Source organism: Dendrobates tinctorius, unplaced genomic scaffold (genome assembly GCF_039654945.1).
Source record: "Dendrobates tinctorius isolate UK_male_01 unplaced genomic scaffold, ASM3965494v1 ptg000159l, whole genome shotgun sequence".
In the NCBI taxonomy this organism is placed as follows: domain Eukaryota; kingdom Metazoa; phylum Chordata; class Amphibia; order Anura; family Dendrobatidae; genus Dendrobates; species Dendrobates tinctorius.
Genome location: NW_027361826.1, coordinates 19,358,184 through 19,384,037, shown reverse-complemented (window position 1 = coordinate 19,384,037; position 25,854 = coordinate 19,358,184). Strand labels below are relative to the sequence as shown.

Here is a 25,854-nt window from a genome sequence, read left to right as displayed (position 1 = left end):
CTGGCACACGAGCCCCAGGGCACGGCAGCGTCCTGCACGCTCATTGCATTCATCATGACAGCAGAGTCCAGACTCTTCAAAAGCCAATTTAGTGAAGCAAAGAAAATAGCAAGTTGCTGACAAATGGGAAGTCAGGCTCTCCAAATTGCCTTCATATTATATTAACTGGTTTATTGGCCTTAAAATGAAAGATCCTCCTATGCATCATTCTAATTAGGGGCTTTACGAACATTTGTTTGGCCATCAGCATTCTTTCCCGACATGATGTACATGCACCCTCAGGTGAGCGTGCATGTGTTCTGTACGAGGAAAATTAATAGAGCGGGCGTTTATTAGAAAAATGACCCATGGTTCTCTTTCAGACATCATAAACTGAAGAAGAATTGGGAGCCCCCCGGTTAAACTTTAGATGGTCGGCCACCATTACTGTGCATGGGGGGGACTTCATTCACGCTCACGTTACACTCTTACCTTTGGTTGGAACTCCGATCCAGTTGAGATAGCGAGTCAATTTCTTGGAGATATAAGTCTTGCCTCGGGCAGGGAGACCCACCATAACAATAAGAGTGGGGCAATTGGTCATGCATACTGAAAAAAAAATAAAAATCAATAAGATAAAAATTAGATTAAGTATATCAGAAGGGCCTTAAAGCCACAGATATTGGGCTGTGTGCACACAGAGTTTTTTGGAGCAGAAATGCAAAGTTTGAGGAGCTGAAATGTGGAGGGTTTACACACAGTTTTGGCTCCAAAAACTCCTAGAAAAAACAGTGTACACATAGGCTTACATGACAATGGCATATTCCAAACAGCCAGGGTTCTTCCATAAAAATCTGCATGTGCCCAGTAGTTAAGCATGGTGTGCACCCTATTCGCAAGAGCCAGATGTCACTAAGCAAGACTGCCTTCATTCAACCTTGCCGGTATAGATCCAACTGGGTGACTGCCATCAGGAGTGGTTTTTCCACTAAGGAAAATTGCATTCAACACCATATGATAAAACAAATGGTGGCAGTTCTGACAGGTAAGGGCCTTGGCGCTGGCAATTCCCGGACGGCCCAACGAGTATTCAACCAAAACTCCCGATGGGTGCTTGGCCCAGCATTCATGTGTATTCCATAGGGGGAGAGGAAGTTGCCACTGCCAGACACCTCTCCTCCACCTCTATCTCCTGAGCACAAGAGGATCAACCACCAGTGTCAGGAGGCCTCCATACACATCAGACGGTCAGCAAGTCTGGAAAGCTTTAAACTCATGTGTATGCTGTCCTTCAGAGCAGTGACCAATAGTTCTGCCAAGAGAACAACTGTCTGCTCTAGGTCACCAGTTTGTGGTCCCATGAGCACCCCAAGATCTCTAGAAGGGGGGCGGATTAAAAAATATTTAATATTGACCTGTAGACATTTAGGGTCTCCATCAAAACCCACTGATATTGGTGAAATAGGCCGACAGTAACGTGCATGGGGGCTTCCCGATTCTCCCGACAGATGATGTCAAGGTGGGAGAAGGATTCTCTGGCAGCAGCTCTGTCAAGATAGGACAGCAGCGCTCCGGTGTATGGAGGGGTCAGGAGACATAGCTGGCTACCAAAGCATCATTCAGTCGACAGCTATCTATTGGGCATAGGGGGGCATTAGACTAGACTAAAGCTGCAGTAGTTTAGGAGATGCCAGGCCACCTACGATCATGTAGCACAGCCCATGTATCTGCCTTGGGTCTGCAGGAACAGCAAGACATGTTTTACATGGCCTGAGGAAGCGTCACTGAACACAACTGTAAGGCCGGAGGACTCACTACTATCACATCTGATGCTAGATGCTAATGACACTCGACACCAGCTCTGCTGCGAGTGTGATCACTCAGAGCGTCAGTGCTCTGATCCTCTCTTAATTTCTCCATCTCCTCTGCTGCCGGCGGCAATCGCACTGCACTCAGGTGACATCCAAGTGCAGTGCAATGTTTCACACGCACCCATAGACTTATATGGGATCCAAATTCAGCAGGCAGTAGCAGCATGCTGTGATTTTTTCTTTCCTATCTGAGCACAGCAGGGAAGAAAAAAAAAAAAAAAAAAAAAAAATCCGAGACCAGAAGGATAGGATTAAAAATTGTATGAATGCAATCTCATTCGTCCGATTTAATCGCAAATAGGAGCGAATCCAAAATCTGTGAATATCCAACTACAGCGAACCTGAACATATTTAGAAGTAGCAAAAAAGAATGAGGATTATTTTTCAAAAAAATAGCAAAAAAAGAGAGAAAAGACATCTGATCTCTGCCGCCTTATTGCAACATTATGTCACACGGTATCTCGCAACCAAATCGCCACCTATGTGCACACTCATCACTACAGGAAAAGGGGAGGCATCCTGGAGGATCGGCACGCTGGGTTCATTCTGTGGGGAAAGGCCCCAAATATAGAGCTTGGCACTTAGCTCCCCGGACCCCGGTATAACCCTGCTGGTTAGTAATATACTCCTATTAGCTCCCCGGACCCCGGTATAACCCTGCTGATTAATATACCCCTATTAGCTCCCCGGACCCCGGTATAACCCTGCTGATTAGTAATATACCCCCATTAGCTCCCCGGACCCCGGTATAACCCTGCTGATTAGTAATATATCCCCATTAGCTCCCCGGACCCCGGTATAACCCTGCTGATTAGTAATATACCCCCATTAGCTCCCCGCACCCCGGTATAACCCTGCTGATTAGTAATATACCCCCATTAGCTCCCCGGACCCCGGTATAACCCTGCTGATTAGTAATATACCCCCCCATTAGCTCCCCGGACCCCGGTATAACCCTGCTGATTAGTAATATACCCCCATTAGCTCCCCGGACCCCGGTATAACCCTGCTGATTAGTAATATACCCCCATTAGCTCCCCGGACCCCGGTATAACCCTGCTGATTAGTAATATACCCCTATTAGCTCCTCGGACCCCGGTATAACCCTGCTGATTAGTAATATACCCCCATTAGCTCCCCGGACCCCGGTATAACCCTGCTGATTAGTAATATACCCCCATTAGCTCCCCGGACCCCGGTATAACCCTGCTGATTAGTAATATATCCCCATTAGCTCCCCGGACCCCGGTATAACCCTGCTGATTAGTAATATACCCCCATTAGCTCCCCGCACCCCGGTATAACCCTGCTGATTAGTAATATACCCCCATTAGCTCCCCGGACCCCGGTATAACCCTGCTGATTAGTAATATACCCCCATTAGCTCCCCGGACCCCGGTATAACCCTGCTGATTAGTAATATACCCCTATTAGCTCCCCGGACCCCGGTATAACCCTGCTGATTAGTAATATACCCCCCCATTAGCTCCCCGGACCCCGGTATAACCCTGCTGATTAGTAATATACCCCCATTAGCTCCCCGCACCCCGGTATAACCCTGCTGATTAGTAATATATCCCCATTAGCTCCCCGGACCCCGGTATAACCCTGCTGATTAGTAATATACCCCCATTAGCTCCCCGGACCCCGGTATAACCCTGCTGATTAGTAATATACCCCTATTAGCTCCCCGCACCCCGGTATAACCCTGCTGATTAGTAATATACCCCCATTAGCTCCCCGCACCCCGGTATAACCCTGCTGATTAGTAATATATCCCCATTAGCTCCCCGGACCCCGGTATAACCCTGCTGATTAGTAATATACCCCCATTAGCTCCCCGCACCCCGGTATAACCCTGCTGATTAGTAATATACCCCTATTAGCTCCCCGCACCCCGGTATAACCCTGCTGATTAGTAATATACCCCCATTAGCTCCCCGCACCCCGGTATAACCCTGCTGATTAGTAATATATCCCCATTAGCTCCCCGGACCCCGGTATAACCCTGCTGATTAGTAATATACCCCCATTAGCTCCCCGGACCCCGGTATAACCCTGCTGATTAGTAATATACCCCCATTAGCTCCCCGGACCCCGGTATAACCCTGCTGATTAGTAATATACCCCCATTAGCTCCCCGGACCCCGGTATAACCCTGCTGATTAGTAATATACCCCCCCATTAGCTCCCCGCACCCCGGTATAACCCTGCTGATTAGTAATATACCCCCCCATTAGCTCCCCGCACCCCGGTATAACCCTGCTGATTAGTAATATACCCCCCCATTAGCTCCCCGCACCCCGGTATAACCCTGCTGATTAGTAATATACCCCCCCATTAGCTCCCCGCACCCCGGTATAACCCTGCTGATTAGTTATGCCTCCCTATAACTGCAGGGGCGGCTTCTGGGTGCAGCAGGAGCCGGTGGGTGACACTCAGCACCTCGGGCACAGCGCAGGCAGCGGATCTGCTGACGGATGAAGTTCTGCTGCTCGGCTACAAAGTTCCGGACGCAGATTAGTGAGGGGCCTGGGATGTGACTGCGGTTCCGCACACGGTGCTGCAGTGTGTGACGGTGCCTGAGCTGCTGCGACACCAGAGACGCCGGCAGGCACGGCTGCACCACACACGGTACCGGCTACGGAGCAATCACAGGTGATGGGGAGGCAAGGGGTTAACAGCAATCCGTCAGCAGTCCGCAGGTGCCACGTGGGCGGCAGCAGCAGCAGCGCTGCGGGGTCTGTGCGGTGCCATCACATAGTGCCCACACTGCAGCTCTGCCCAGCACTGCGCCGGTTACCTCTCCTCTGCGCGGTGTGCTGCACGGGACGGCCATTGTTATACGGCACCCAGATCTTCTTCAGAGGATTCTGTGTGAGCTCCCGGGGAGAGTCCGCCATGTCTCCCAGTACCGACACGGCGACCGCACACGACTCAGCCGCACCGAGCCCGGACATACATATCCTGATCAGTGACCTGACCGGCGCCCCGCCCACAGCTACCGCAGAGTCTCATGTACGGGCGCACCACCCACTACTGTCTGCCGTAACTCTCCTAGAAGACGCGCACACTACTGATCCCTTCTCGATGTCACCTAGGAGCCGCTACATGCTTGTCTATCAAGCAAAAAAACAAACTACAAACTGTAAAATTATTAGATAAAAACTCACATATAATTATTCTTTCACGTGGTGTATAGGGTTACTGTAAGGAAATGCCATGGAGACTCCCATTTATAGTATGAGCAGAGTGCTCCCAACCAATGTAAGTTCCTCTGGGTGCACAAGCACTACCCAATATAAGCCCCTCTGGGTGCACAAGCACTGCCCAATATAAGCCCCTCTGGGTGCACAAGCACTGCCCAATATAAGCCCCTCTGGGTGCACAAGCACTGCCCAATATAAGCCCCTCTGGGTGCACAAGAACTGCCCAATATAAGCCCCTCCGGGTGCACAAGAACTGCCCAATATAAGCCCCTCCGGGTGCACAAGCACTGCCCAATATAAGCCCCTCTGGGTGCACAAGCACTGCCCAATATAAGCCCCTCTGGGTGCACAAGCACTGCCCAATATAAGCCCCTCTGGGTGCACAAGCACTGCCCAATATAAGCCCCTCTGGGTGCACAAGCACTGCCCAATATAAGCCCCTCTGGGTGAACAAGCACTGCCCAATATAAGCCCCTCTGGGTGAACAAGCACTGCCCAATATAAGCCCCTCTGGGTGAACAAGAACTGCCCAATATAAGCCCCTCTGGGTGCACAAGCACTGCCCAATATAAGCCCCTCCGGGTGCACAAGCACTGCCCAATATAAGCCCCTCCGGGTGCACAAGCACTGCCCAATATAAGCCCCTCCGGGTGCACAAGCACTGCCCAATATAAGCCCCTCCGGGTGCACAAGCACTGCCCAATATAAGCCCCTCCGGGTGCACAAGCACTGCCCAATATAAGCCCCTCCGGGTGCACAAGCACTGCCCAATATAAGCCCCTCCGGGTGCACAAGAACTGCCCAATATATGCCCCTCCGGGTGCACAAGAACTGCCCAATATATGCCCCTCCGGGTGCACAAGCACTGCCCAATATAAGCCCCTCTAGGTGCACAAGCACTGCCCAATATATGCCCCTCTAGGTGCACAAGCACTGACCAATATATGCCCCTCTGGGTGCACAAGAACTGCCCAATATGTGCCCCTCTGGGTGCACAAGAACTGCCCAATATATGCCCCTCTAGGTGCACAAGCACTGCCTAATATAAGCCCCTCTAGGTGCACAAGCACTGCCCACTATATGCCCCTCTAGGTGCACAAGCACTAAACAATATAAGCCCCTCCAGGTGCACAAGAACTGCCCAATATAAGCCCCTCTAGGTGCACAAGCACTGCCCACTATATGCCCCTCTAGGTGCACAAGCACTGAACAATATAAGCCCCTCCAGGTGCACAAGAACTGCCCAATATAAGCCCCTCTGGGTGCACAAGCACTGCCCACTATATGCCCCTCTAGGTGCACAAGCACTGCCCAATATAAGCCCCTCTAGGTGCACAAGAACTGCCCACTATAAGCCCCTCTAGGTGCACAAGCACTGCCCACTATATGCCCCTCTAGGTGCACAAGCACTGCCCACTATATGCCCCTCTAGGTGCACAAGCACTGCCCACTATATGCCCCTCTAGGTGCACAAGCACTGCCCAATATATGCCCCTCTAGGTGCACAAGCACTGCCCACTATATGCCCCTCTGGGTGCACAAGCACTGCCCACTATATGCCCCTCTGGGTGCACAAGCACTGCCCACTATATGCCCCTCTAGGTGCACAAGCACTGCCCAATATATGCCCCTCTAGGTGCACAAGCACTGCCCACTATATGCTCCTCTGGGTGCACAAGCACTGCCCACTATATGCCCCTCTGGGTGCACAAGCACTGCCCACTATATGCCCCTCTGGGTGCACAAGCACTGCCCAATATATGCCCCTCTAGGTGCACAAGCACTGCCCAATATAAGCCCCTCTGGGTGCACAAGCACTGCCCAATATAAGCCCCTCCGGGTGCACAAGAACTGCCCAATATAAGCCCCTCCGGGTGCACAAGCACTGCCCAATATAAGCCCCTCTGGGTGAACAATCACTGCCCAATATAAGCCCCTCCGGGTGCACAAGCACTGCCCAATATAAGCCCCTCCGGGTGCACAAGCACTGCCCACTATATGCCCCTCTGGGTGCACAAGCACTGCCCAATATATGCCCCTCTAGGTGCACAAGCACTGCCCAATATAAGCCCCTCTGGGTGCACAAGCACTGCCCAATATAAGCCCCTCCGGGTGCACAAGAACTGCCCAATATAAGCCCCTCCGGGTGCACAAGCACTGCCCAATATAAGCCCCTCTGGGTGAACAATCACTGCCCAATATAAGCCCCTCCGGGTGCACAAGCACTGCCCAATATAAGCCCCTCCGGGTGCACAAGAACTGCCCAATATAAGCCCCTCTGGGTGCACAAGAACTGCCCAATATAAGCCCCTCTGGGTGCACAAGAACTGCCCAATATATGCCCCTCCAGGTGCACAAGAACTGCCCAATAAGAGCCCCTCTGAGAAAGAATTGCAAGATTTCGAAAACGACAGCTCAAACCAAGCCAGTCTTACTGAATTGGGGCCATAATCCCCAGTACTATGATCCAGCTTTGGTCATTTAGTTGGGAACATAGCTTCTCGACCCGTTTCATTCAAAGGAAGTCTATCAGCATAAAATGACTGTTCAGACCAAGCATAGGCGCTCGCTCCATGCATCATGGTGTGGCCAGAAAGCTCAGTGCAGCCTCCCACCTGCTTGTTTGCCATTTATCTCTACCTTTTTCTGAATCCTGTAAAGTCAGAGCTGGGAAGGAGCACGGAACCGTTTGGGCACTCTAAAGTCGCACTGAGCGCCAGTGCTTGGTTTGAACTGTCGTTTTGTGCTGACAGACTTTATTTAAGATACTAAGGGTGCAGTCAGGCAGCCGTATAAATCAGACGGAGATCAGATCACAATTCTCGGACTGGCCGGCAGCTCTCCTGCCCCGAGCGTGACAGATACATGCATTTCTACGCAGCCATCACGCTCAGTTGAGGAGAGCTGCGGGCCAGACCGAGCATTGCGATCTGATCTCCGTCTGATTTATACGGCCCTGCACCCTGAGGCCATATTCACACATTCAGTAATTGATACTGAGGTAAAAAAATTCCGCAAATACTCAACATGTCCACGTGGCCTTAGTTTCTGCAAGCAACATGGTAGCCTGAAGCAGAAAACAGGAAAAAAAAAATAAAAATCAGCTTGTAAACTATAAAGGAAATTGGCTGGTAAACTATGAGGAAAAGTACATTTATGGGATTGAAACCATGTCAGGAAAGGTTTTACAGCTTTAGGTATATTCACGTGTGTCATATATAAAGCAAATTTCGAGATGAATTCTATACCAAAATCTTTGTCCATATAGAATCCATTTGTTTGCTTTTTTTCACACTAATTTAAATCTGAAAAATTGATGCGCCTAGCGCAAAGGGCAGGTTCCCACAAGCGCATAAAATGTGGTTCACAGCTTCATCCAGAAAGTGGGCTTTTTGTTTCTCACTTGTCATCCCTTTACTATCCGTTTTATACAGCAGTGTTTCATCATTTATAGGAACATTGACAGTTTCCCATGTTACAGAACTGCACTGTAACCGTATAGTCGGATGTTATACTGTGGCTTTGTGGCATCCTACTTTTTTTGGCGCACCGATAGATTGAATGGGTGAGCTTCATCCAGTTTCTGTAACAAACTAGAGCACGCTGCCATTTTTTCACACGTAGATTTAGTCAGTGACAGTAATCGCCCCATTGAATAACATTGGTCCGAGTGCTGTTCATTTTTTCCATAGACCGAATATACGGTGGTGTGAACGAGCCCTTAATGTGATCCTTTTGCAACAGATTTTTAGCCTGTTTGGGAATAATGTTCATTGAAACGACCACATTGATAAACATTGCTCCTTCTGTGTGGGAGCCATTTTGCAAACGGACACAAGTAATGAGCACATGTAAGCTTAGCCTTACGGAGGGGTAAGTCACGTTATTTATTTAGATGGAGGTTTATGGTACAGAGACCCTGTCAGAGGCTCAGATTCTTTAGAGTGAATGCAGCCACATGGGGCCGAGGCATGTCCTTGCAATATATCAAACGTTTTTTATTTTATTTTTTTCAAATAAAAAAAAAAAGAACAAACAGTCTTTATCTATTGGATGACTCAATTCTGACTTCTGAACCATATTACAACTGTCAGGAATGTAAATTGCTTCAACCTTTGTCTACCATTTAGCAACATGGCTGACACTGGTGCCCTCATAGCCATCTACATATACTGCTGTCAGACCAAGCCAAAGGTCCAGGGTTACACGTGGCACTGTCACTACAATGACTAGAGGAACACTTTTAGCAAACAGTTTTCTTCTTAATTCATTAATGTTTCTTAGCACTAAAGTGGGAACTTTACCCATTTCAAGATTGGCCACTTACACCCCATTTCTGCCACTTTTTTTTCTTTTTGTCCATGCGTGTGGTTGAAAGAGCTGTAAAAAAGTTATTTTTGTGCATTTTTTTGTGATGCATAGTGCTTCATGTTTATGTTACGGTTATATTCTTCGCTCTTATTTGTGCTGATATATCCGTGAGAAAATAAGGGGTTTTCCCCCCATTTTTATAAGGCAAGAAAGGACCACTAATATACATTTAAAAATATATTTTCCATCCTGTAACAATTATTTTCATATATCAGACAGGTTTTTACAGGGGTAGGGTTAACAGCAATTTGGATTAACAATAGCATTTTTATTTTATTTTATTAATACATTTCGTGTGTTAATTTTACAATTATTTTATTTTACACATTGTGCCCCCATAAGGTGATAAAAGTCATTTGGAGGGGACATTACTTCAGTATTTCAATATTTTTATTTTCATCTTATTTATCTTGAAATTGGAGATTTTATATTGTGCTTAAAACAAACAACTACGCCCTTCACCGCCCCAAGCAAATGTACTTTAATATCCTCATCACCCCACTATCCAATAATCCTAAACAACTCTTTGATACTTTTCACTTTCACCTCAATCAAACAGTGTGGGCCTCCACCAACGACCTCAACACTGATGATCTGGCCAATTATTTCAAAGAAAAAAATTGACCATATCCGACAGGAAATTTTCTCACAATCTCCTAATGTTATGCATTCTCCTCCCTCCCGCACTGCATCTTGCTTATATTCTGTGTTTGAAGCAGTCAAACAAGAAGTGATCAAGCTCCTTGCATCTTCTCACCCTACTACTTGCACCAGTGATCCTATTCCCTCACATCTCCTCCAGTCCATTTTACCAGATGTCACCACTCACCCAACTAAATCTCTCCTTTTCCTCTGGTATCTCCCTCCTCATTTAAACACGTCAGCATGCATCCATTATTTAGAAAAAAAAACAAAAAACAAACACACATCCCTCGACCAGAACTCCGCTGTTAACTATAGACCTGTCTCTACTCTCCTCCTCATCACCAAACTCCTGGAACGTTTGGTCCACTCATCTAATCCTGTATCACCCATATAACTCTTTTTGACCCTCTACATTTGGTTTCCACTCTTTACACTATCGAAACTGCCCTCACTAAAGTGTCAAATGATCTACTAACAACTAAGTCTAATGGTCACTACTCCATGCTGATTCTCCTGGATCTCTCTGCAGCATTCGTCACTGTGGATCACCAGCGCTTCCTCACTATGCTCCTCTCTACAGACCTCAAGAACACTGTTCTCTCCCGATTCTCCATTACATCTTCCCTCTATCTAAAACTGAACCTGTCAAAAACTGGACTCCTTGCGTTTCCTCCCTCCACTAACCTACCTATGCCCAATATTGCCATCTCCATGTGTGGTTCTACCATTACTCCCCAGCAACATGCCCGATGTCTTATTGCCATCTTTGAGCCAGATCTTTTCTTCACTTCCCACATCCGATCAATCGCCCACTCTTGTCATCTACACCTCAAACATTTCTAGAATTAGACCATTTATTACCTTTGACTCGGCAAAAACTCTTACTGTAGCTCTTATTCATTCTCGTCTGGACAATTGCAACTCTCTACTACTCGGCCTCCCTCTTACCAAACTCTTCACTCTCCAATCTGTCCTGAATGCAACAGCCAGGATGATAGTCTTTTTCAACCGCTACACCGATGCCTCTACCCTGTGCCAGTCATTGCACTGGTTGCCCATACGATGTAGAGTTCAAAATAAACTCATCACTTTCACCCACAAAGCACTCTACGGCAGGGTTCCCCAACTCCAGTCCTCAAGGCCCACCAACAGATCATGCTTTCAGGATTTCCATTGTATTGCATATTGCACAGGTGATGCAATTATCACCAGAGCAATACTAAGGAAATCCTGAAAACATGATCTGTTGGTGGACCTTGAGGACTGGAGTTGGGGAACCCTGCTCTACGGTTCAGCACCACCCTACATCTCCTCCTTCGTCTCAGTCTACCACCATACCCGTGCCCTTCCTTCTGCTAATGACCTGAGGTTAACATCCTCAATAATCAGAACCTCCCACTCCCGTCTCCAAGGATTCCTGTTATGAACTCATTTTCGGCTCCACCAGTTGAGAGTTCCCCTTCCGTTCTCCCTCTGGTGGTGACAGGAGGTAGTGAGGTTGGTTTAAGTGGTAGTGATCTGCCACCTGATGAGGAAGATAACGATTGGATCTCTGGAGTATCAGACTGGATATAAGACAGCCGACGCCCTATCCTGGTGCTGGTGATTCAGTCTGCTTCTCAGGTCCTGGACTTCAGCTCTCTTCCAGTCTTCTCAAGTTAAGTTTGTTTTTTGCTAATGTTCACACTTGCGCTTGTTGGTCAATTCAGTTTCTTGTGTAAATCACCCTGCCCCTGCTGGGGCTATGCTGAATTATCACTCCTATTTATCAGTATTTGCCAATCTGCTTTTTGTCCCGTATTAGATTGGCCTCTTTTTTGCTCTGTCTCAGAATGCTGATATAGGTGTTGAAGTCTAGTGACTTCAGGGTTAATTTTGCCATCAGAAGTGTTGGACAATATTTTTGTAGGTTTTTTTTGGCAGATTGCAGACAGTGTCTTTCCTTTCCAGTCCTTTTTAGTTAGCCGGGCCCCATCGTTTGCTCAGCCTATTTTCCTGCCTTTGTTTGTATTTTCATCTTGCTTCACCGTCAATACATGTGGGGGGCTGTCTTTCCTTTGGGGTCTGCTCTGGGGCAGTTAGTTTTCCTTTTAACTGCTTTAGGCTTATGTAGCTCTCCAATTGTGACGAGGCATCTAGGACCATCGTAGGCACGCTCCACGACTGCTGCTAGTTGTGCGGTTAAGATCAGGGATCTGCAATCTGCATAGTTACCAACTTCTTTGGTTTTCTGAGACTTATCTTGTTGTCTTTTATTCCCTCCTCGGTGACCCATTCATAACAGAATCACCAGCCATACCGCAGATTCTAGGGTACTCAAAAGCAGGAAAGAATTGTAAAAAAAAAAAAGGGTCAGAATTTTTTTATGTATTTTTTCCTCTTTTTCTCTGGGGCTGTAGGAGGATTTTTTTTACCTACTGGAGATTAAGCAACTGTCTGATCGTGTGGAGCAGCTTGATGCGGAAGTACAGGGAATTTCCAGCTACCTTATTCAGTCACATGCTGCTGAACCCAAGATTCCTACTCCTGATGTGTTTTCTGGGGATCGGTCTAAATTTCTGAATTTTAAGAATAATTGTAAATTATTTCTTGCTTTGAAGCCCAACTCATCGGGGAGCTCTGTGCAGCAGGTTAAAATTGTCATCTCCTTGCTGCGCGGCGATTCCCAAGATTGGGCTTTTTCTCTGACACCTGAAAATCCTATTCTGACTAATGTGGATGCATTTTTTCAGGCCTTGGGGTTGTATGATGAACCTAATGCTGTTAATCAAGCTGTTGGCATTAGACCAGGGTCAGGATCCTGCAGAGTTATACTGTCAAAAATTCCGAAAGTGGGCGGTCCTTACTACATGGAATGATAGTGCATTGGCAGCTCTCTTTCGGAAAGGTTTGTCAGAGACCGTAAAAGATGTTATGGTGGGATTTCCTGTTCCCTCTGGTCTGGATGGCTCTATGTCATTAGCCATTCAAGTTGATCGGCGTTTACGTGAACGTAAAGCTACACGGGAGGCGCTGCCACCTTTTGAACAAATATCTGAACCTATGTAATGAGATGGGGTTTTGTCTAGGGCGCAACGTCGGGAGTTTAGAAGGCGTAATAAGCTGTGTTTTTTCTGTGGAGACGCCTCTCATACTATTTCTGTCTGCCCTAAACGAGAGAAACGTTTTGCACACACATTTGCTGTGGGCAGTATACAACCTAAGTTCCTTTTGGCAATTACTCTGATCTGCTCCTTGTCCACATTTTCCACTAAGGCTTTTGTGGATTCAGGAGCAGCTCTGAATCTGATCGATTTGGACTTTGCTAAACGTTGTGGTTTGTCCATGACACCTCTGCAGACGCCCATTCCTTTGAGGGGTATTGATGCCACTCCTTTGGCGGAGAATAAACCTCAGTTTTGGACCCAGGTGATAATGCGAGTTGCCCCAGACCACCAAGAAAATTGTAAATTTTTGGTGCTGCATAATTTGCATGATACTATTGTTCTGGGGTTCCCCTGGTTGCAAACTCATAACCCAATTTTGGATTGGAAATCTGTGTCTGTGGTGAGTTGGGGTTGTCAGTGTGTTCTTAGGGACGCTCCTGTTTCTCCACCTCTTCTCAGTCTCATGATATTCCTGATTATCTGGCTGAATTCTCTGATGTATTTAGTGAGAGTAAGTCTGTGTCTTTGCCTCCTCATAGGAGTTATGACTGTGCAATTGAGTTGATGCCTGGGTGTAAATTTTCCAAGGGTCGGCTTTTCAACTTATCTGTACCCGAACATGATGCTATGCGATCCTATATTAAGGAGTCGTTGGAGAAGGGTCATATTAGACCATCCTCGTCACCTTTAGGCGCTGGTTTTTTTTTGTGGCCAAGAAAGATGGTTCATTAAGACCGTGTATTGATTATCGTTCCCTTAACAAGATGTCGGTTAAATATCAGTACCCGTTACCCCTGATTTCTGATTTATTCTCCAGAGTTAAGAGTGTCTGCTGGTCTACTAAGCTTGACCTCAGGGGGGCGTATAATCTTATTCGCATCAAGCACGGGGATGAATGGAAGACGGCGATAATATTCCGGAGGGACATTTTGAGCACCTGGTGATGCCTTTTGGGCTCTCTAATGCCCCTTCTGTCTTCCAGTCCTTTATGAATGATATTTTCCGAGACTTTGTGGATAAGTTTTTGATCATCTATCTGGATGATATTTTGATCTTTTCTAGTGATTGGGATTCCCATGTGGAACATGTCCGGACAGTGTTCCGGATTTTGAGGGAGAATTCCCTGTTTGTTAAGGGCTCGAAGTGCCTCTTTGGTGTACAGAGGATTTCATTTTTGGGATTTATCTCGTCTCCATCAACTATTGAAATGGACCCGGCCAAGGTACAGGCCATTTATGATTGGGTTCAGCCTACTTCTTTGAAGGCTCTCCAGAAGTTTTTGGGTTTTTCTAATTTCTATCGTAAATTTATAGGTAATTTTTCTAGTATTGTCAAACCACTGACTGATCGGACCAAGAAGGGAGCTGATGTGCTGAATTGGTCTCCTGAGGCTGTCTCAGCATTTCAGGAGCTTAAGCGGAGATTTACTTCAGCTCCAGTTTTACGGCAACCTGATGTCTCACTTCCATTTCAAGTGGAGGTGGACGCTTTGAGATTGGTGCAGGAGCGGTGTTGTCCCAAATAGACCCTGTGACTTCTAAGATGAATCCCTGTGCCTTCTTTTCTCGAAAGTTTTCCCCATCTGAACGCAACTATGACGTGGGGAATCGGGAATTGTTGGCCAGGAAATGGGCATTTGAGGAGTGGAGACGTTGGTTGGAGGGAGCTAGACATCAATTTGTGGTCCTCACCGATCACAAGAATCTGATTTATCTTGAGTCGGCCAAACGCTTGAATCCTAGACAGGCTAGATGGGCCTTGTTTTTCACGCGTTTTAATTTTGTGGTCTCTTTTCTTCCGGGCACTAAGAATGTTAAGGCAGACGCCCTTTCTAGGAGTTTCTTTGCTGATTCTCTTAATGTGACCGAGCCTACTACTATCCTAGGTGACGGGGTAGTTCTGCCATTTCGCCCGATTTGAGACACGCCCTGGAGGAATTTCAGGAGGATAAACCTGAGCGTTGCCCTATGGGAAGATTGTATGTTCCTGACCAGTGGAGAAAGAGAGTGATGTCTGAAGTCCATTGCTCTGCATTGGCTGGTCATCCGGGTATTTTTGGTACCAGAGATTTGGTGAGTCGGTCGTTTTGGTGGCCTGCCTTATCTCGTGATGTCAGGAATTTTGTACAGTCCTGTGGGACTTGTTCTCGGTCTAAACCCTGTTCTCGTTCTAGTGGGTTGCTGATGCCCCTGCCGGGCCCAAGAGGCCATGGACCCATATCTCAATGGATTTTATTTCTGATCTTCCTGTCTCTCAGAGAATGACTGTTATCTGGGTGATTTGTGATAGATCTTGTACCACTCCCAAAGTTGCCATCTTCCGCTGAGTTGGTGTCCTTGTTTTTACAACAGGTGGTTCGGTTACACGGGATTCCTGAGAACATTGTGTCCGATAGAGGGGTCCAGTTTGTCTCCAGATTCTGGAAAGCCTTTTGTTCCAATCTGGGAATTCAGTTATCCTTCTCCTCCGCGTTTCAGCCCCAGACCAATGGGCAGACTGAGAGAACAAACCAGACCCTGGAGTCTTATTTAAGATGCTTTATATCTGCTGATCAAGATGATTGGGTCTCATTTTTGCCCTATATGGTGTTACTAAGAGGTTGTTAGCCAGAAGCCCTGCATTCCCTGTGTGAACACTGCCACATGCGGATTATTTTTTTCTGCACTGGTGTACCACACGGCCAATCCCTCATTGTAGGCTGGCTGTTTCATTTGGTATTTATGCACCTGTGCAGCTGCCATTTTTTTTTGTAAATTCTTTATTTTAAAATTTTTGAAGTTTTTGAACATCACCATTAAACACAACACCAATTCTCAGGTACAGTTGGCGACATATTAAATAGTGTCTGGTTTAGGGCGAGAAGGGAGGAGAAAATAAGGAAAAAATAGGTAGGGGAGGAAAGGAAAAAAGAAAGGGAAGGAGAAAAGGGTACATATTCATATACAATATCAACAACATTAACAATAACAACATGTGGTTGACAACATGAGCACAATCATTGAATGGGTGCACTTCAGAAAATAACGCATCTCCAAGTATTACAATTGGGCTATCTAATATGGGGTAGTGAGGCTAGGAGCCCCATATCAGAAGCCACCTAATTCAGTAGAACTTAACAAAAAACTCTAAAATGTTCCTAAAGAGGGTTGTCTTCTAAGTACCTATTCCAAGGGGCCCAAGTCGACACGAAAGCTCTATGATTATAAATTTCCCAGCTAGACAGCTCCTCTAAACGATAAATCTGATTTATTTTCGCATACCATTCTCCCAACGTGGGAGGAGCTACATCCTTCCAATGGGTAGCTATCAACTGTCTCGCCGCACTCAACATCAGTGGAAGAAGCCCATGTTTTTTTGGTAAAAAATCTTTTGACGGGCATGAAAGGAGAGCTTCCGTGGCTCTAAGATCAACCTTTATTAATCCTAATTTTTTGAGAACTTGCTCAACTCCCTCCCAAAAAACTCGCAATCTAGGACATTCCCAGAATATATGCGTATGATGTCCTCTAGGATTGAGGCATCGCCAACAATCATCATTATCCACGAGGCCTAACTGGAACAACTTAGCTGGAGTTAAATGCCACCTAGTTAATATTTTATAAGAATTCTCCTGCAAAAGTACACATCTGGAAAAACCCCGAGCATTTGACAGCATTTTAGATATTTGATCCTCTGTAAACGTGATATTAAGTTCAATTTCCCACGAGTGTATAAATGAGGGTTTAGAATGTACATTCGGAGAGATGAGATGTGAGTAAATGCGGGATATAATTTTCAGCCGTGGGGATGGAAGTTTAATCATAATATCTAACCAGGACCAATTAGATTTAGATGGGAATCTCCGTCCAAACTGTAAAAGTATGCGTTTGATGTGTTGTTTCTGGAGAAAATTTGTTGGTTGGGTCGATGCCCCCTGTGGCCAAGACCCCTCCCGCAAGGTGTTATTACCATAAAAACTATTTAACGTTTCTCTAGGGAGGTTGGACCATAAATTGTATGGATCTTGAAAGTCTAACTCTAACAAATAGGGAATTGAGCCAATCGGTGTCAATGTGGAGGGGAAAGTATCTTCCGGGAACTCTCCCATTACCAATCTTTTAATACGCAACGTAGTTGCAGTTACGTCATCCAACCTAAGAGAGGCCGGCGGTTTAGCCCTAGTCCAGAGATACGGCAAACCTCTCGGGCCCAATAAAGCCCAGTCAACACTATCCCCCTCCTCCCTTTCAGCACAGGACACCACCTTTAACCATCTACTGAGATGAATAGCCTTATAATATAAAAGAAGGTCTGGAACCCCCAACCCTCCAAAAGAGATAGGGCGAGAAAGAAACTTATATGGTAACCTAGCCCTTTTATCTTTCCAAATAAATTTTCCGATAAGGGATTTTAATGTTCCAAAAAATGTCAGGGGAATCCGAATCGGAACCATGTTCATGGTATATAGTATAATAGGCATTATATATGCCTTAAACACATTAATACGACCCATCCAGGATAAAGTGGGTAAGCTATACTTCTGTATCAGGTTTTTGACCTTTTGAATTAAAGGAGTGTAATTGTCATGGAATAGGTTGGTGGGGTCTCTAGTTATCATTATTCCCAAATATCTAATAGAATTAGTGGCCCAAGAGAATGGAATCTGCGTACGAATGGTGGAGGTCTGAGAGTGAGGGAGACCAATGTTTAACACTTCAGATTTTGACAAATTGATTTTAAAATTAGAAAGGAGACCAAAATGATGAAAGGCCTGAAGGATAATTGGAAAGGCCTGGGATGGATTGGAGATAAGGAAAAGCAAATCGTCTGCGAAAGCTAGAGTTTTAAGTGACCTCCGACCCACCGTCAACCCCTCTATACGTTGGTCTTGTCTGATGCTTTGTATCAAAGTTTCTATAACTAAAATGAACAAAGAAGGCGACAAGGGGCAACCCTGTCTAGTCCCGTTGCTAATCCCAAAACTATCTGACAGGGTGCCGTTGACTCTGACCTTGGCCGTCGGTTGAGAATAAAGCGAGAGGACTGCTGTTATATATTGAGGAGGGAAGCCAAACCTAATCATTACTTGTTCCATGAACCTCCAGCTCACTCTATCGAAAGCCTTCTCAGCATCCGTCGACAAAAGCATCAAGGGCATATCCCGAGTCTTAGCAAACATTATAGACTGAATGACTTTAGTAGAATTATCCTTCCCCTCCCTGCCTCTTACAAAGCCTACTTGATCTGCATAAATTAGCTTAGGTAAGAAATTGCTTAATCTGCCCGCTAATATTTTAGCCCACATCTTGATATCTGCATTAAGCAGTGATATTGGTCTGTAGCTAGTGCACAGATTGGGATCTTTACCCTCCTTAGGGAGGACTGTGATGTATGCCTCCAAGGATTGTCTAGGGGGGAGCTGGCCTGCTAAATAGGAATTAAACAAAGACACTAGGTGAGGTAACAGTGGTTTTATAAACTTTTTATAATAGATAATGGGAAGACCATCTGGGCCCGGTGCCTTTCCGTTCGGAATAGTAGAAAGAGTGTCTAAGATCTCCGTAGGGGTAACTGGGGCAGTCAACAAGGACTGACCTTCAAGAGTTATTTTAGGGAGATGTAACGAGGTCAAAAATTCTTTTATTTTTGCTAAGGCTGTGACTGGCTCCTGCATGCTATCAGGTGTATTTAAATTGTATAAATTTTCATAAAAGGTTTTAAACTCCCTGGCAATATCTGCAGTCCCAAGAATTGAAGAGCCATCTAAAGCTCTAAGTTGTCTAATAAACGTCTTTTCCTTTTGTTTCTTAAGTAGGGATGTCATAAGCTTACTACTTTTATTGCCATGGAGATAAAACTTCTGTCTACTTCTCATATAAATTTTTGCTGATTGAATGTTTAAAAGGTTTTTTAATGAGGTTCTCAGATCTGTCAGTTCCGACAATATTTTATTTACCCGAGATCTCTTATGTAGTCTCTCGAAGGAACTAATTTGATGTAGAATAGACACAACCTTTTTTGTTCGCTCTTTTTTCAAATGGGAGCCTAGGGCTATAAATTCCCCTCTCATTACTGCTTTATGTGATTCCCATACCATAGGCAAGGGCGGGCCTGAGTGCAAATTATTTTGAAAAAAGAAGTCAAGAGTGCTTGTCAGTTTTTCAATGTGAGAATCCGAGTCCAAAAGAGTCTCATTCAGTGACCACGACCCAGCCGGCCGTGGTAAAGTTTTTATCTCTATGTCAAGAAAAATGGGAGCGTGGTCTGAGAGAGAGATGATATCTATATTAGCTTTCCTAACTAATTGGAGATTAGCTGTTTGTATCAGTAGGTAATCAATTCTGTGATAGCTATTATTCGGATGGGAATAAAAAGTGTAATCTCTGCCCGAAGGAAAAAGCGTTCTCCAAGGGTCTATCAGATGCAATTTTTGTAATGAAAGGTGTAATCGTCTCAGCGCCCTCTGAGAAAGAGCCGATCTGCCCGTCGAAGTATCTAAGGCTGGGTTCAAAGATACATTAAAATCCCCTCCCACCAACAACAGACCCTCTGTAAAAAGTTCTAGAACATTCAATGTTTTACACAGCCAACCTATCTGGTTCCTATTTGGGGCATATAAGTTACACAGGGTAATCTTAGTGTTAGCCAAAAAGCCCTTAATTATAATGTACCTGCCTTCTGAATCCGATAAACAATAGCTCAAAATAAAGGGAACATTTTTCTTTATAGCAATACTCACTCCACCCGACGCTGAACCGCCCGTACTGTGATACCAAGTCGGGTAGCGAGATCTAGACATATCTGGGACTCTCCCTTTTTTAAAATGTGTCTCCTGCATGAAAACTATACTAGACTTCTTTGAGTGCAAAAGATTCATCACTTGGCTTCTCTTATTCGGAGAGCGTAAGCCCTTTACATTATACGAGGCCACAGTTATAGTGGCTAGGTTCACCTTATCACCCATAGTTTGTTAAAGAAAGTAATAAAAAGGATTCCTCCATCATCAAACCACCGAAATTAAAAGAAAAAAACAAAAAGATGAGAAAAATAACAAAAAACCTAAAAATTATTAAGATAAAACATGAGAAATACAACAAGAACCAACTACATGTCTGTGGCAGAGGCAGGGGGTCAAAAATACCTCCCATAACAGAACAGGAAAAAACATTTCTGACACACGAGTGGCATATGTTAACTTATACGGCAATTGAATGATATCAACACCTGAGTAAATGTCAAACTTAGCAAGCTAAAATAAGATAGAGCATGTCCGAACGGGCCGAGGGGTCCGGCTCCAGTATGGAAAAAACAAATACAACCTGGAGAATCACAAGAAAGCTCAAGGGGGTATCTCCTTTTCCGTTCCAGATTTCCCTCTTTTGGGAGTCAAGCGTCTCTTTCCCAAGACCCAGTCCCCCTGTCCTCCAGTAAAAGCATGGACAGGGGGAGGTGTGCGATGATCCATGTCTAGAGGTAGCCAGGAAGGAATGTCCATAGGGGCAATGCCAAAAGCGTCCCATATTTTGGGTAAATCTTCAGGGGTCCGAACCATTATTTGCCTACCATCTCCTTGTATAGATATACCAAACGGAAACAGCCATTTATATAAGATTTTACGTGAGTGTAACACCTCCAGGAGGGGCCTCAGGACTCTTCTTTTTGCAAGGGTCGACGGCGCAACGTCCTGATAAAGATGAATAGCAGATCCCTCATAAGAAAGATTTTTAATGTCTCTTGAAGCAGACAAAATAGCATTGGTATCCAAATAGCTCAATAGGCCGCAAATCACATCCCTCGGAGGTTCCGTTGGTTTCGGCTTTGGTCTAAGCGATCTATGCACCCTTTCTATTACAATTCGGTCACATGTTTCTTGTGGGATTAAGAGGGCAAAGATCTCTTTAGTAGCTTTTTCTAATATCTCTGTGGAAACACTTTCAGGCAAGCCTTTTATCCGTATGTTCTTTCTGCGACTCCGATTTTCCTGATCCTCAAGGGCCAGAAAAGAGTTGTTAAGCTGTACTCTGTGGTAATCTAGATGCTCTCTCATGGCATTGGAGTGGCTAATGATAGAGGACTGAGAGGACTCCAAAGACTCCACTCTATTACCAATGTGTAACAAGTCCGCTCTCATACCAGATATTTCATTAACCAATGGTTTCATAGCCTGTGCTAATAATTTTTTAAAAAACGATCTAGAAAGTTTCCCAGAGTCTGATTGAGTGACATCGCTGCCAGAAGCATCGTCACTGGAGTCCGAGTCCTCGGCATGCTCCTCCTCCACAACTTCTACAGGGAGCCTTTTAGCATTAGGCTTAGACGTAGCAGATTTGTTTTTCAAAAATTTATCCATTTCACCCTGTTTGCTTCGATACACCTCCGCAGCCAGCGGTTTTGCACGCTCTTTATTAGTTTTGACCATTTTGCTCAGTTGAAGGGTGCCTAAAATTTACCACCCGTGCGTCAAGAAAAGTCTAGTACAGCATTTTTCTATATAAAAATAACCCCATGTAACTTGGAGGGCGAGGGGTTAATAATTGGAAACATCCGCGGGGATCTGCTGGAGCCGGTAGAGACAGGGTAGCGCCAACTCTCCACTGCTGCGTTTCAGAAAAGACACAATGTTCTCCTCACCAGGGTCTCATAAATCAGCAGACAGCAGCACTTCTATGTAGGGGGAGCGATATCCCCCGTTCCAAAAACAACTCAGGCCTTGCAGAAAGTCTCAGCAAAACCGGGGGCCGTCAACAACCTGTCTGGCCCAGAGCCAGCACCCTCCTCCACCGCATGCAGCGACAGCAATCCCCGCAGGCCCCACAGACAGCTCACCGGGGGTTTCCTCTCACCGCCTTGTGCTCCAACGGGCGAGACCGCTCCCTGTTCCGTGGTCTCACACCTCTACCAAGGGCCTCCTGCGGTCCGGATCTCCAGGTCTTGTGCTCAGGGGGATATATAAAGATGGCGCCCGTCTCCCTCCAGCGCCGCAGCACCCTCCACGAGGCCGCTCAGCGCTCCGGTGCCACGTCTCCACACCACCCCTCACCTTCTTCTCCAAGCCCGGGGCACTCTAAAAATCCTTTTTGCCGCTTTTATCCGGGCCAAATAAGGCAATGTTGTGGCTAGGAGCGGGAGCTGCCATAAAACACGTCCTCCCTGTGTGAGATCCAGGCCACGCCCCCGTGCAGCTGCCATTTTTACTTGGGTCCACTGCACCCTGGATTAGTGCAGATGCATTTGGGCCTGTCTGGTTTTCAAAGAATTTGCGCTGAACAATAGAGCTAGTTCTGCCACTTTGATGTCACCCTTTTTCTGTAATTTTGGGTTTCATCCTCGATTCTCAAGTGGAATCTTTGTCCTGCCCAGGTGTGGACACTGTGGTTGTGAGAATGCAGCAGATATGGGACCAAGTGGTGGATAAATTGTCACTCTCAGGAAAAGGCCCAGCGTTTTTCCAACCGGCGTAGGACCATTGGTCCCCGGTTTAAAGTGGGTGATATGGTTTGGCTGTCGTCTAAGAATATTCCTATGAAGGTTGCATCTCCAGAATTTAAGCCAAGATTTATTGGACCTTATAAGATTTTGGAGATTCTTAATCCTGTTTCTTTTCGATTGGCTCTTCCAGTTACGTTCAAAATCCATAACGTATTTCACAAGTCACTGTTGAGGTTTGTTGAGCCAGTAGTTCCTGTGGCGGCACCTCCTGATCCTGTATTGGTTAAAGGCAATGTGGAATATGAGGTAGAGAAAATATTGTATTCTCGTTTGGTTAGACGGAGACTCCAGTATTTGGTCAAATGGAAGGGTTGTGGCCAGGACCTGATCGGCCTGGTGGCATGGATGAGGGTTCGGTGACCCCTCCTCAAGGGGGGGTACTGTTATGAACTCATTTTTGGCTCCACCACTTGAGAGTTCCCCTTCCGTTCTCCCTCTGGTGGTGACAGGAGTTAGTGAGGTTGGTTTAAGTGGTGGTGATCTGCCACCTGATGAGCAAGATAACGATTGGATCTCTGGAGTATCAGACTGGATACAAGACAGCTGACGCCCTATCCTGGTGCTGGTGATTCAGTCTGCTTCTCAGATCCTGGACTTCAGCTCTCTTCCAGTCTTCTCAAGTTAAGTTTGTTTTTTGCTAATGTTCACACTTGCGCTTGTTGGTCAATTCAGTTTCTTGTGTAATCAGCCTGCCCCTGCTGGGGCTATGCTGAATTTCCACTCCTATTTATCAGTATTTGCCAATCTGCTTTTTGTCCCTTATTAGATTGGCCTCTTTTTTTGCTCTGTCTCAGAATATTTCAGAGTGCTGATATAGGTGTTGAAGTCTAGTGACTTCAGGGTTAATTTTGCTATCAGAAGTGTTGGACAATATTTTTGTAGGTTTTTTTGGCAGATTGCAGACAGTGTCTTTCCTTTCCGGTCCTTTTTAGTTAGCCGGGCCCCATCGTTTGCTCAGCCTATTTTCCTGCCTTTGTTTGTATTTTCATCTTGCTTCACCGTCAATACATGTGGGGGGCTGTCTTTCCTTTGGGGTCTGCTCTGGGGCAGTTAGTTTTCCTCTTTTCCTGCTTTAGGCTTATATAGCTCTCCGGTTGTGACGAGGTGTCTAGGACCATCGTAGGAACGCTCCACGACTGCTGCTAGTTGTGCAGTTAAGATCAGGGATCTGCATAGTTACCAACTTCTCTGGTTTTCTGAGACTTAGCTTGTTGTCTTTTTTTCCCCTCCTCGGTGACCCATTCATAACAGATTCCCCTCAGCTACGCCAATTCTTTATAATGCACTAACTAGGACACTTCAATGAATCCCCAATACCCACAGTTTTAAGCATGCCCTAAAAACACATTTATTTAGACTGGCTTATGGCCTCAACATGCTTATCTAACTGTCCGTGTTTTGTCCATAAAAAACTTCTTCAAAACTTGGAGCCTCGTATCATCTGTTCACACACCCTCTATACACTTAATAGCCCTCTGTGTCCGTACACCAGGGCCGGACTGGCCATCTGGCAATTCTGTAAAATGCCAGAAGGGCCTGTCTGGTCGTGGGCCGCCTTGTCTGCTACTTTCTTAGTAGAATCGGTGTTCTCAAGACACCAATACTGCTAAGAGTTGAGACAGAGCACAAAGTCGCGGACACCATCATATTGGTCTTGTACTAAATCTTGCTTTCCTCCATCCAGGGTAATATTAGTAGTAACATGTCTCTTTTGGTGCTTGGGGATGGGAACAACATGGGCCTGTGTGATTTCAAATGCCAGGGCTGAATTTCAGCCCCAGTCCGTACCTGCCGTACACATACTGATTGGTAATCGGTTCATGCAGCATTAAGTGAACACCGTATTTAATATTGATGGCTGGACCGAACAATACAAAAAATGGTTATCATCCACCATTCGTGTCTCCCTTATTTCCTCATATTGTAAGCTTGTGAGCAGGGCCCTCATTCCTCTAGGTATCCGAGTTATGCTTATTCTATAATGTCTTATTGTCTGTACAAATCTACCCTAAAATTGTAAAGTGCTGCGCAATATGTTTATTGCTGTAAAAATATAAATTATTAATATTAGCCCCAGTTACAGGGGAAATGCGGCCTCCTGACTGAATAGCAGAGCTGTCTGCTATAACCCAGCAGCTCCTGCTCCTTCCGTATACAGTACACATGATCGGGTTAGTGCTGTGTATACCGCGATCGAGAAGACAGAAACAGTAATAAACAGTCTCTGCCTTCCTGTATGGGGACTCGGGCTGTCTCTGACCCAGTTGCATGTATCTGAAATACTATGCTGTGGCGTTTTGGAATGTCACTGCAGATTAGAAGTTGGATCGCCAGAATTTTTAAGGGTGTGTGCACACGCTGCAGATTTTGCTGCAGATTCGCAGCGTTTCTGGCCCTGCGGGTCCGCAGCAGAATCTGCTGCGTTGTACGGTACCATTTTACTCTATGTAAAATGGAAACCGCTGTGCACATGCTGTGGAATTTTCCACGCGGTTTTGCTGCGGTTTCAAATCCGCAGAAAGAAATGACATGTCACTTCTTTTCTGCGGATTCCGCTGCGGTTTACCATCTCCTCCATTGTAGAGGTGATAAACAACAGTGCAAAACCGCAGCCTTATCAGCAGGTCTTTTGACCTGAAATTTACCTGCGGATTTTAAAAAATCCGCAGCACCTAACAACTACGTGTGCACATACCCTAAAGTCTATGGGTGGTCCAGAAGCGGTTTAAGGGTATGTGCACACGCTGCAGATTCTGCTGTGAATAAGCAGCGGATTTGGCCCTGTGGATCCGCAACAGATCCGCAGACAGTGTACAGTACAATGTTAGCCAATGGGATTTCAAATCCGCAGTGCACATGCTGCGGATTTTTCCGCGCGGTTTTGCTGCGGAATCCGCAGTATGTCAATTCTTTCTGCGGATTCCGCAGCGGTTTGACACCTGCTCCATTGTCCAGGTGTCAATCCGCAGGGGAAAACCGCAGGCCACTTTACCTGCCGTTTTACCTGCAAATCCGCGTGGAAAAACCAGCAGGTGAATCCACAGCGTGTGCATGCAGCCTCAGGCTGCATTTACACACCATGGGTGCAGCTTTTAACCACATCGTCTCTATGACTCTGTGATCTTTTTACAGCTTCTCTGCAAAATCATTTCATCTTGCAGGGAA

The 25,854-nt window shown here is 45.9% G+C and overlaps 1 protein-coding gene across 3 annotated transcripts in view; it reads right to left on the bottom strand.

Annotated features, from left to right (window-relative positions):
- Nucleotides 1–25,854, bottom strand: part of LOC141052368 (6-phosphofructo-2-kinase/fructose-2,6-bisphosphatase 4) — a 119,622-nt gene that overhangs the window by 58,703 nt on the left and 35,065 nt on the right. Inside the window, exons 1-2 of one of the 3 annotated variants that reach the window (XM_073549610.1) lie at nucleotides 4,654–4,840; nucleotides 472–588 (exon numbers count right to left, since the gene is read on the bottom strand). In XM_073549610.1, coding sequence (XP_073405711.1) covers nucleotides 472–588; nucleotides 4,654–4,810 — 274 coding nt within the window. In that variant the 5' untranslated portion in view covers nucleotides 4,811–4,840. Of the gene's footprint in view, nucleotides 1–471; nucleotides 589–4,653; nucleotides 4,841–25,854 lie in introns of those variants that run through there. The other 2 variants (XM_073549611.1, XM_073549612.1) reach the window with 2 other exon arrangements.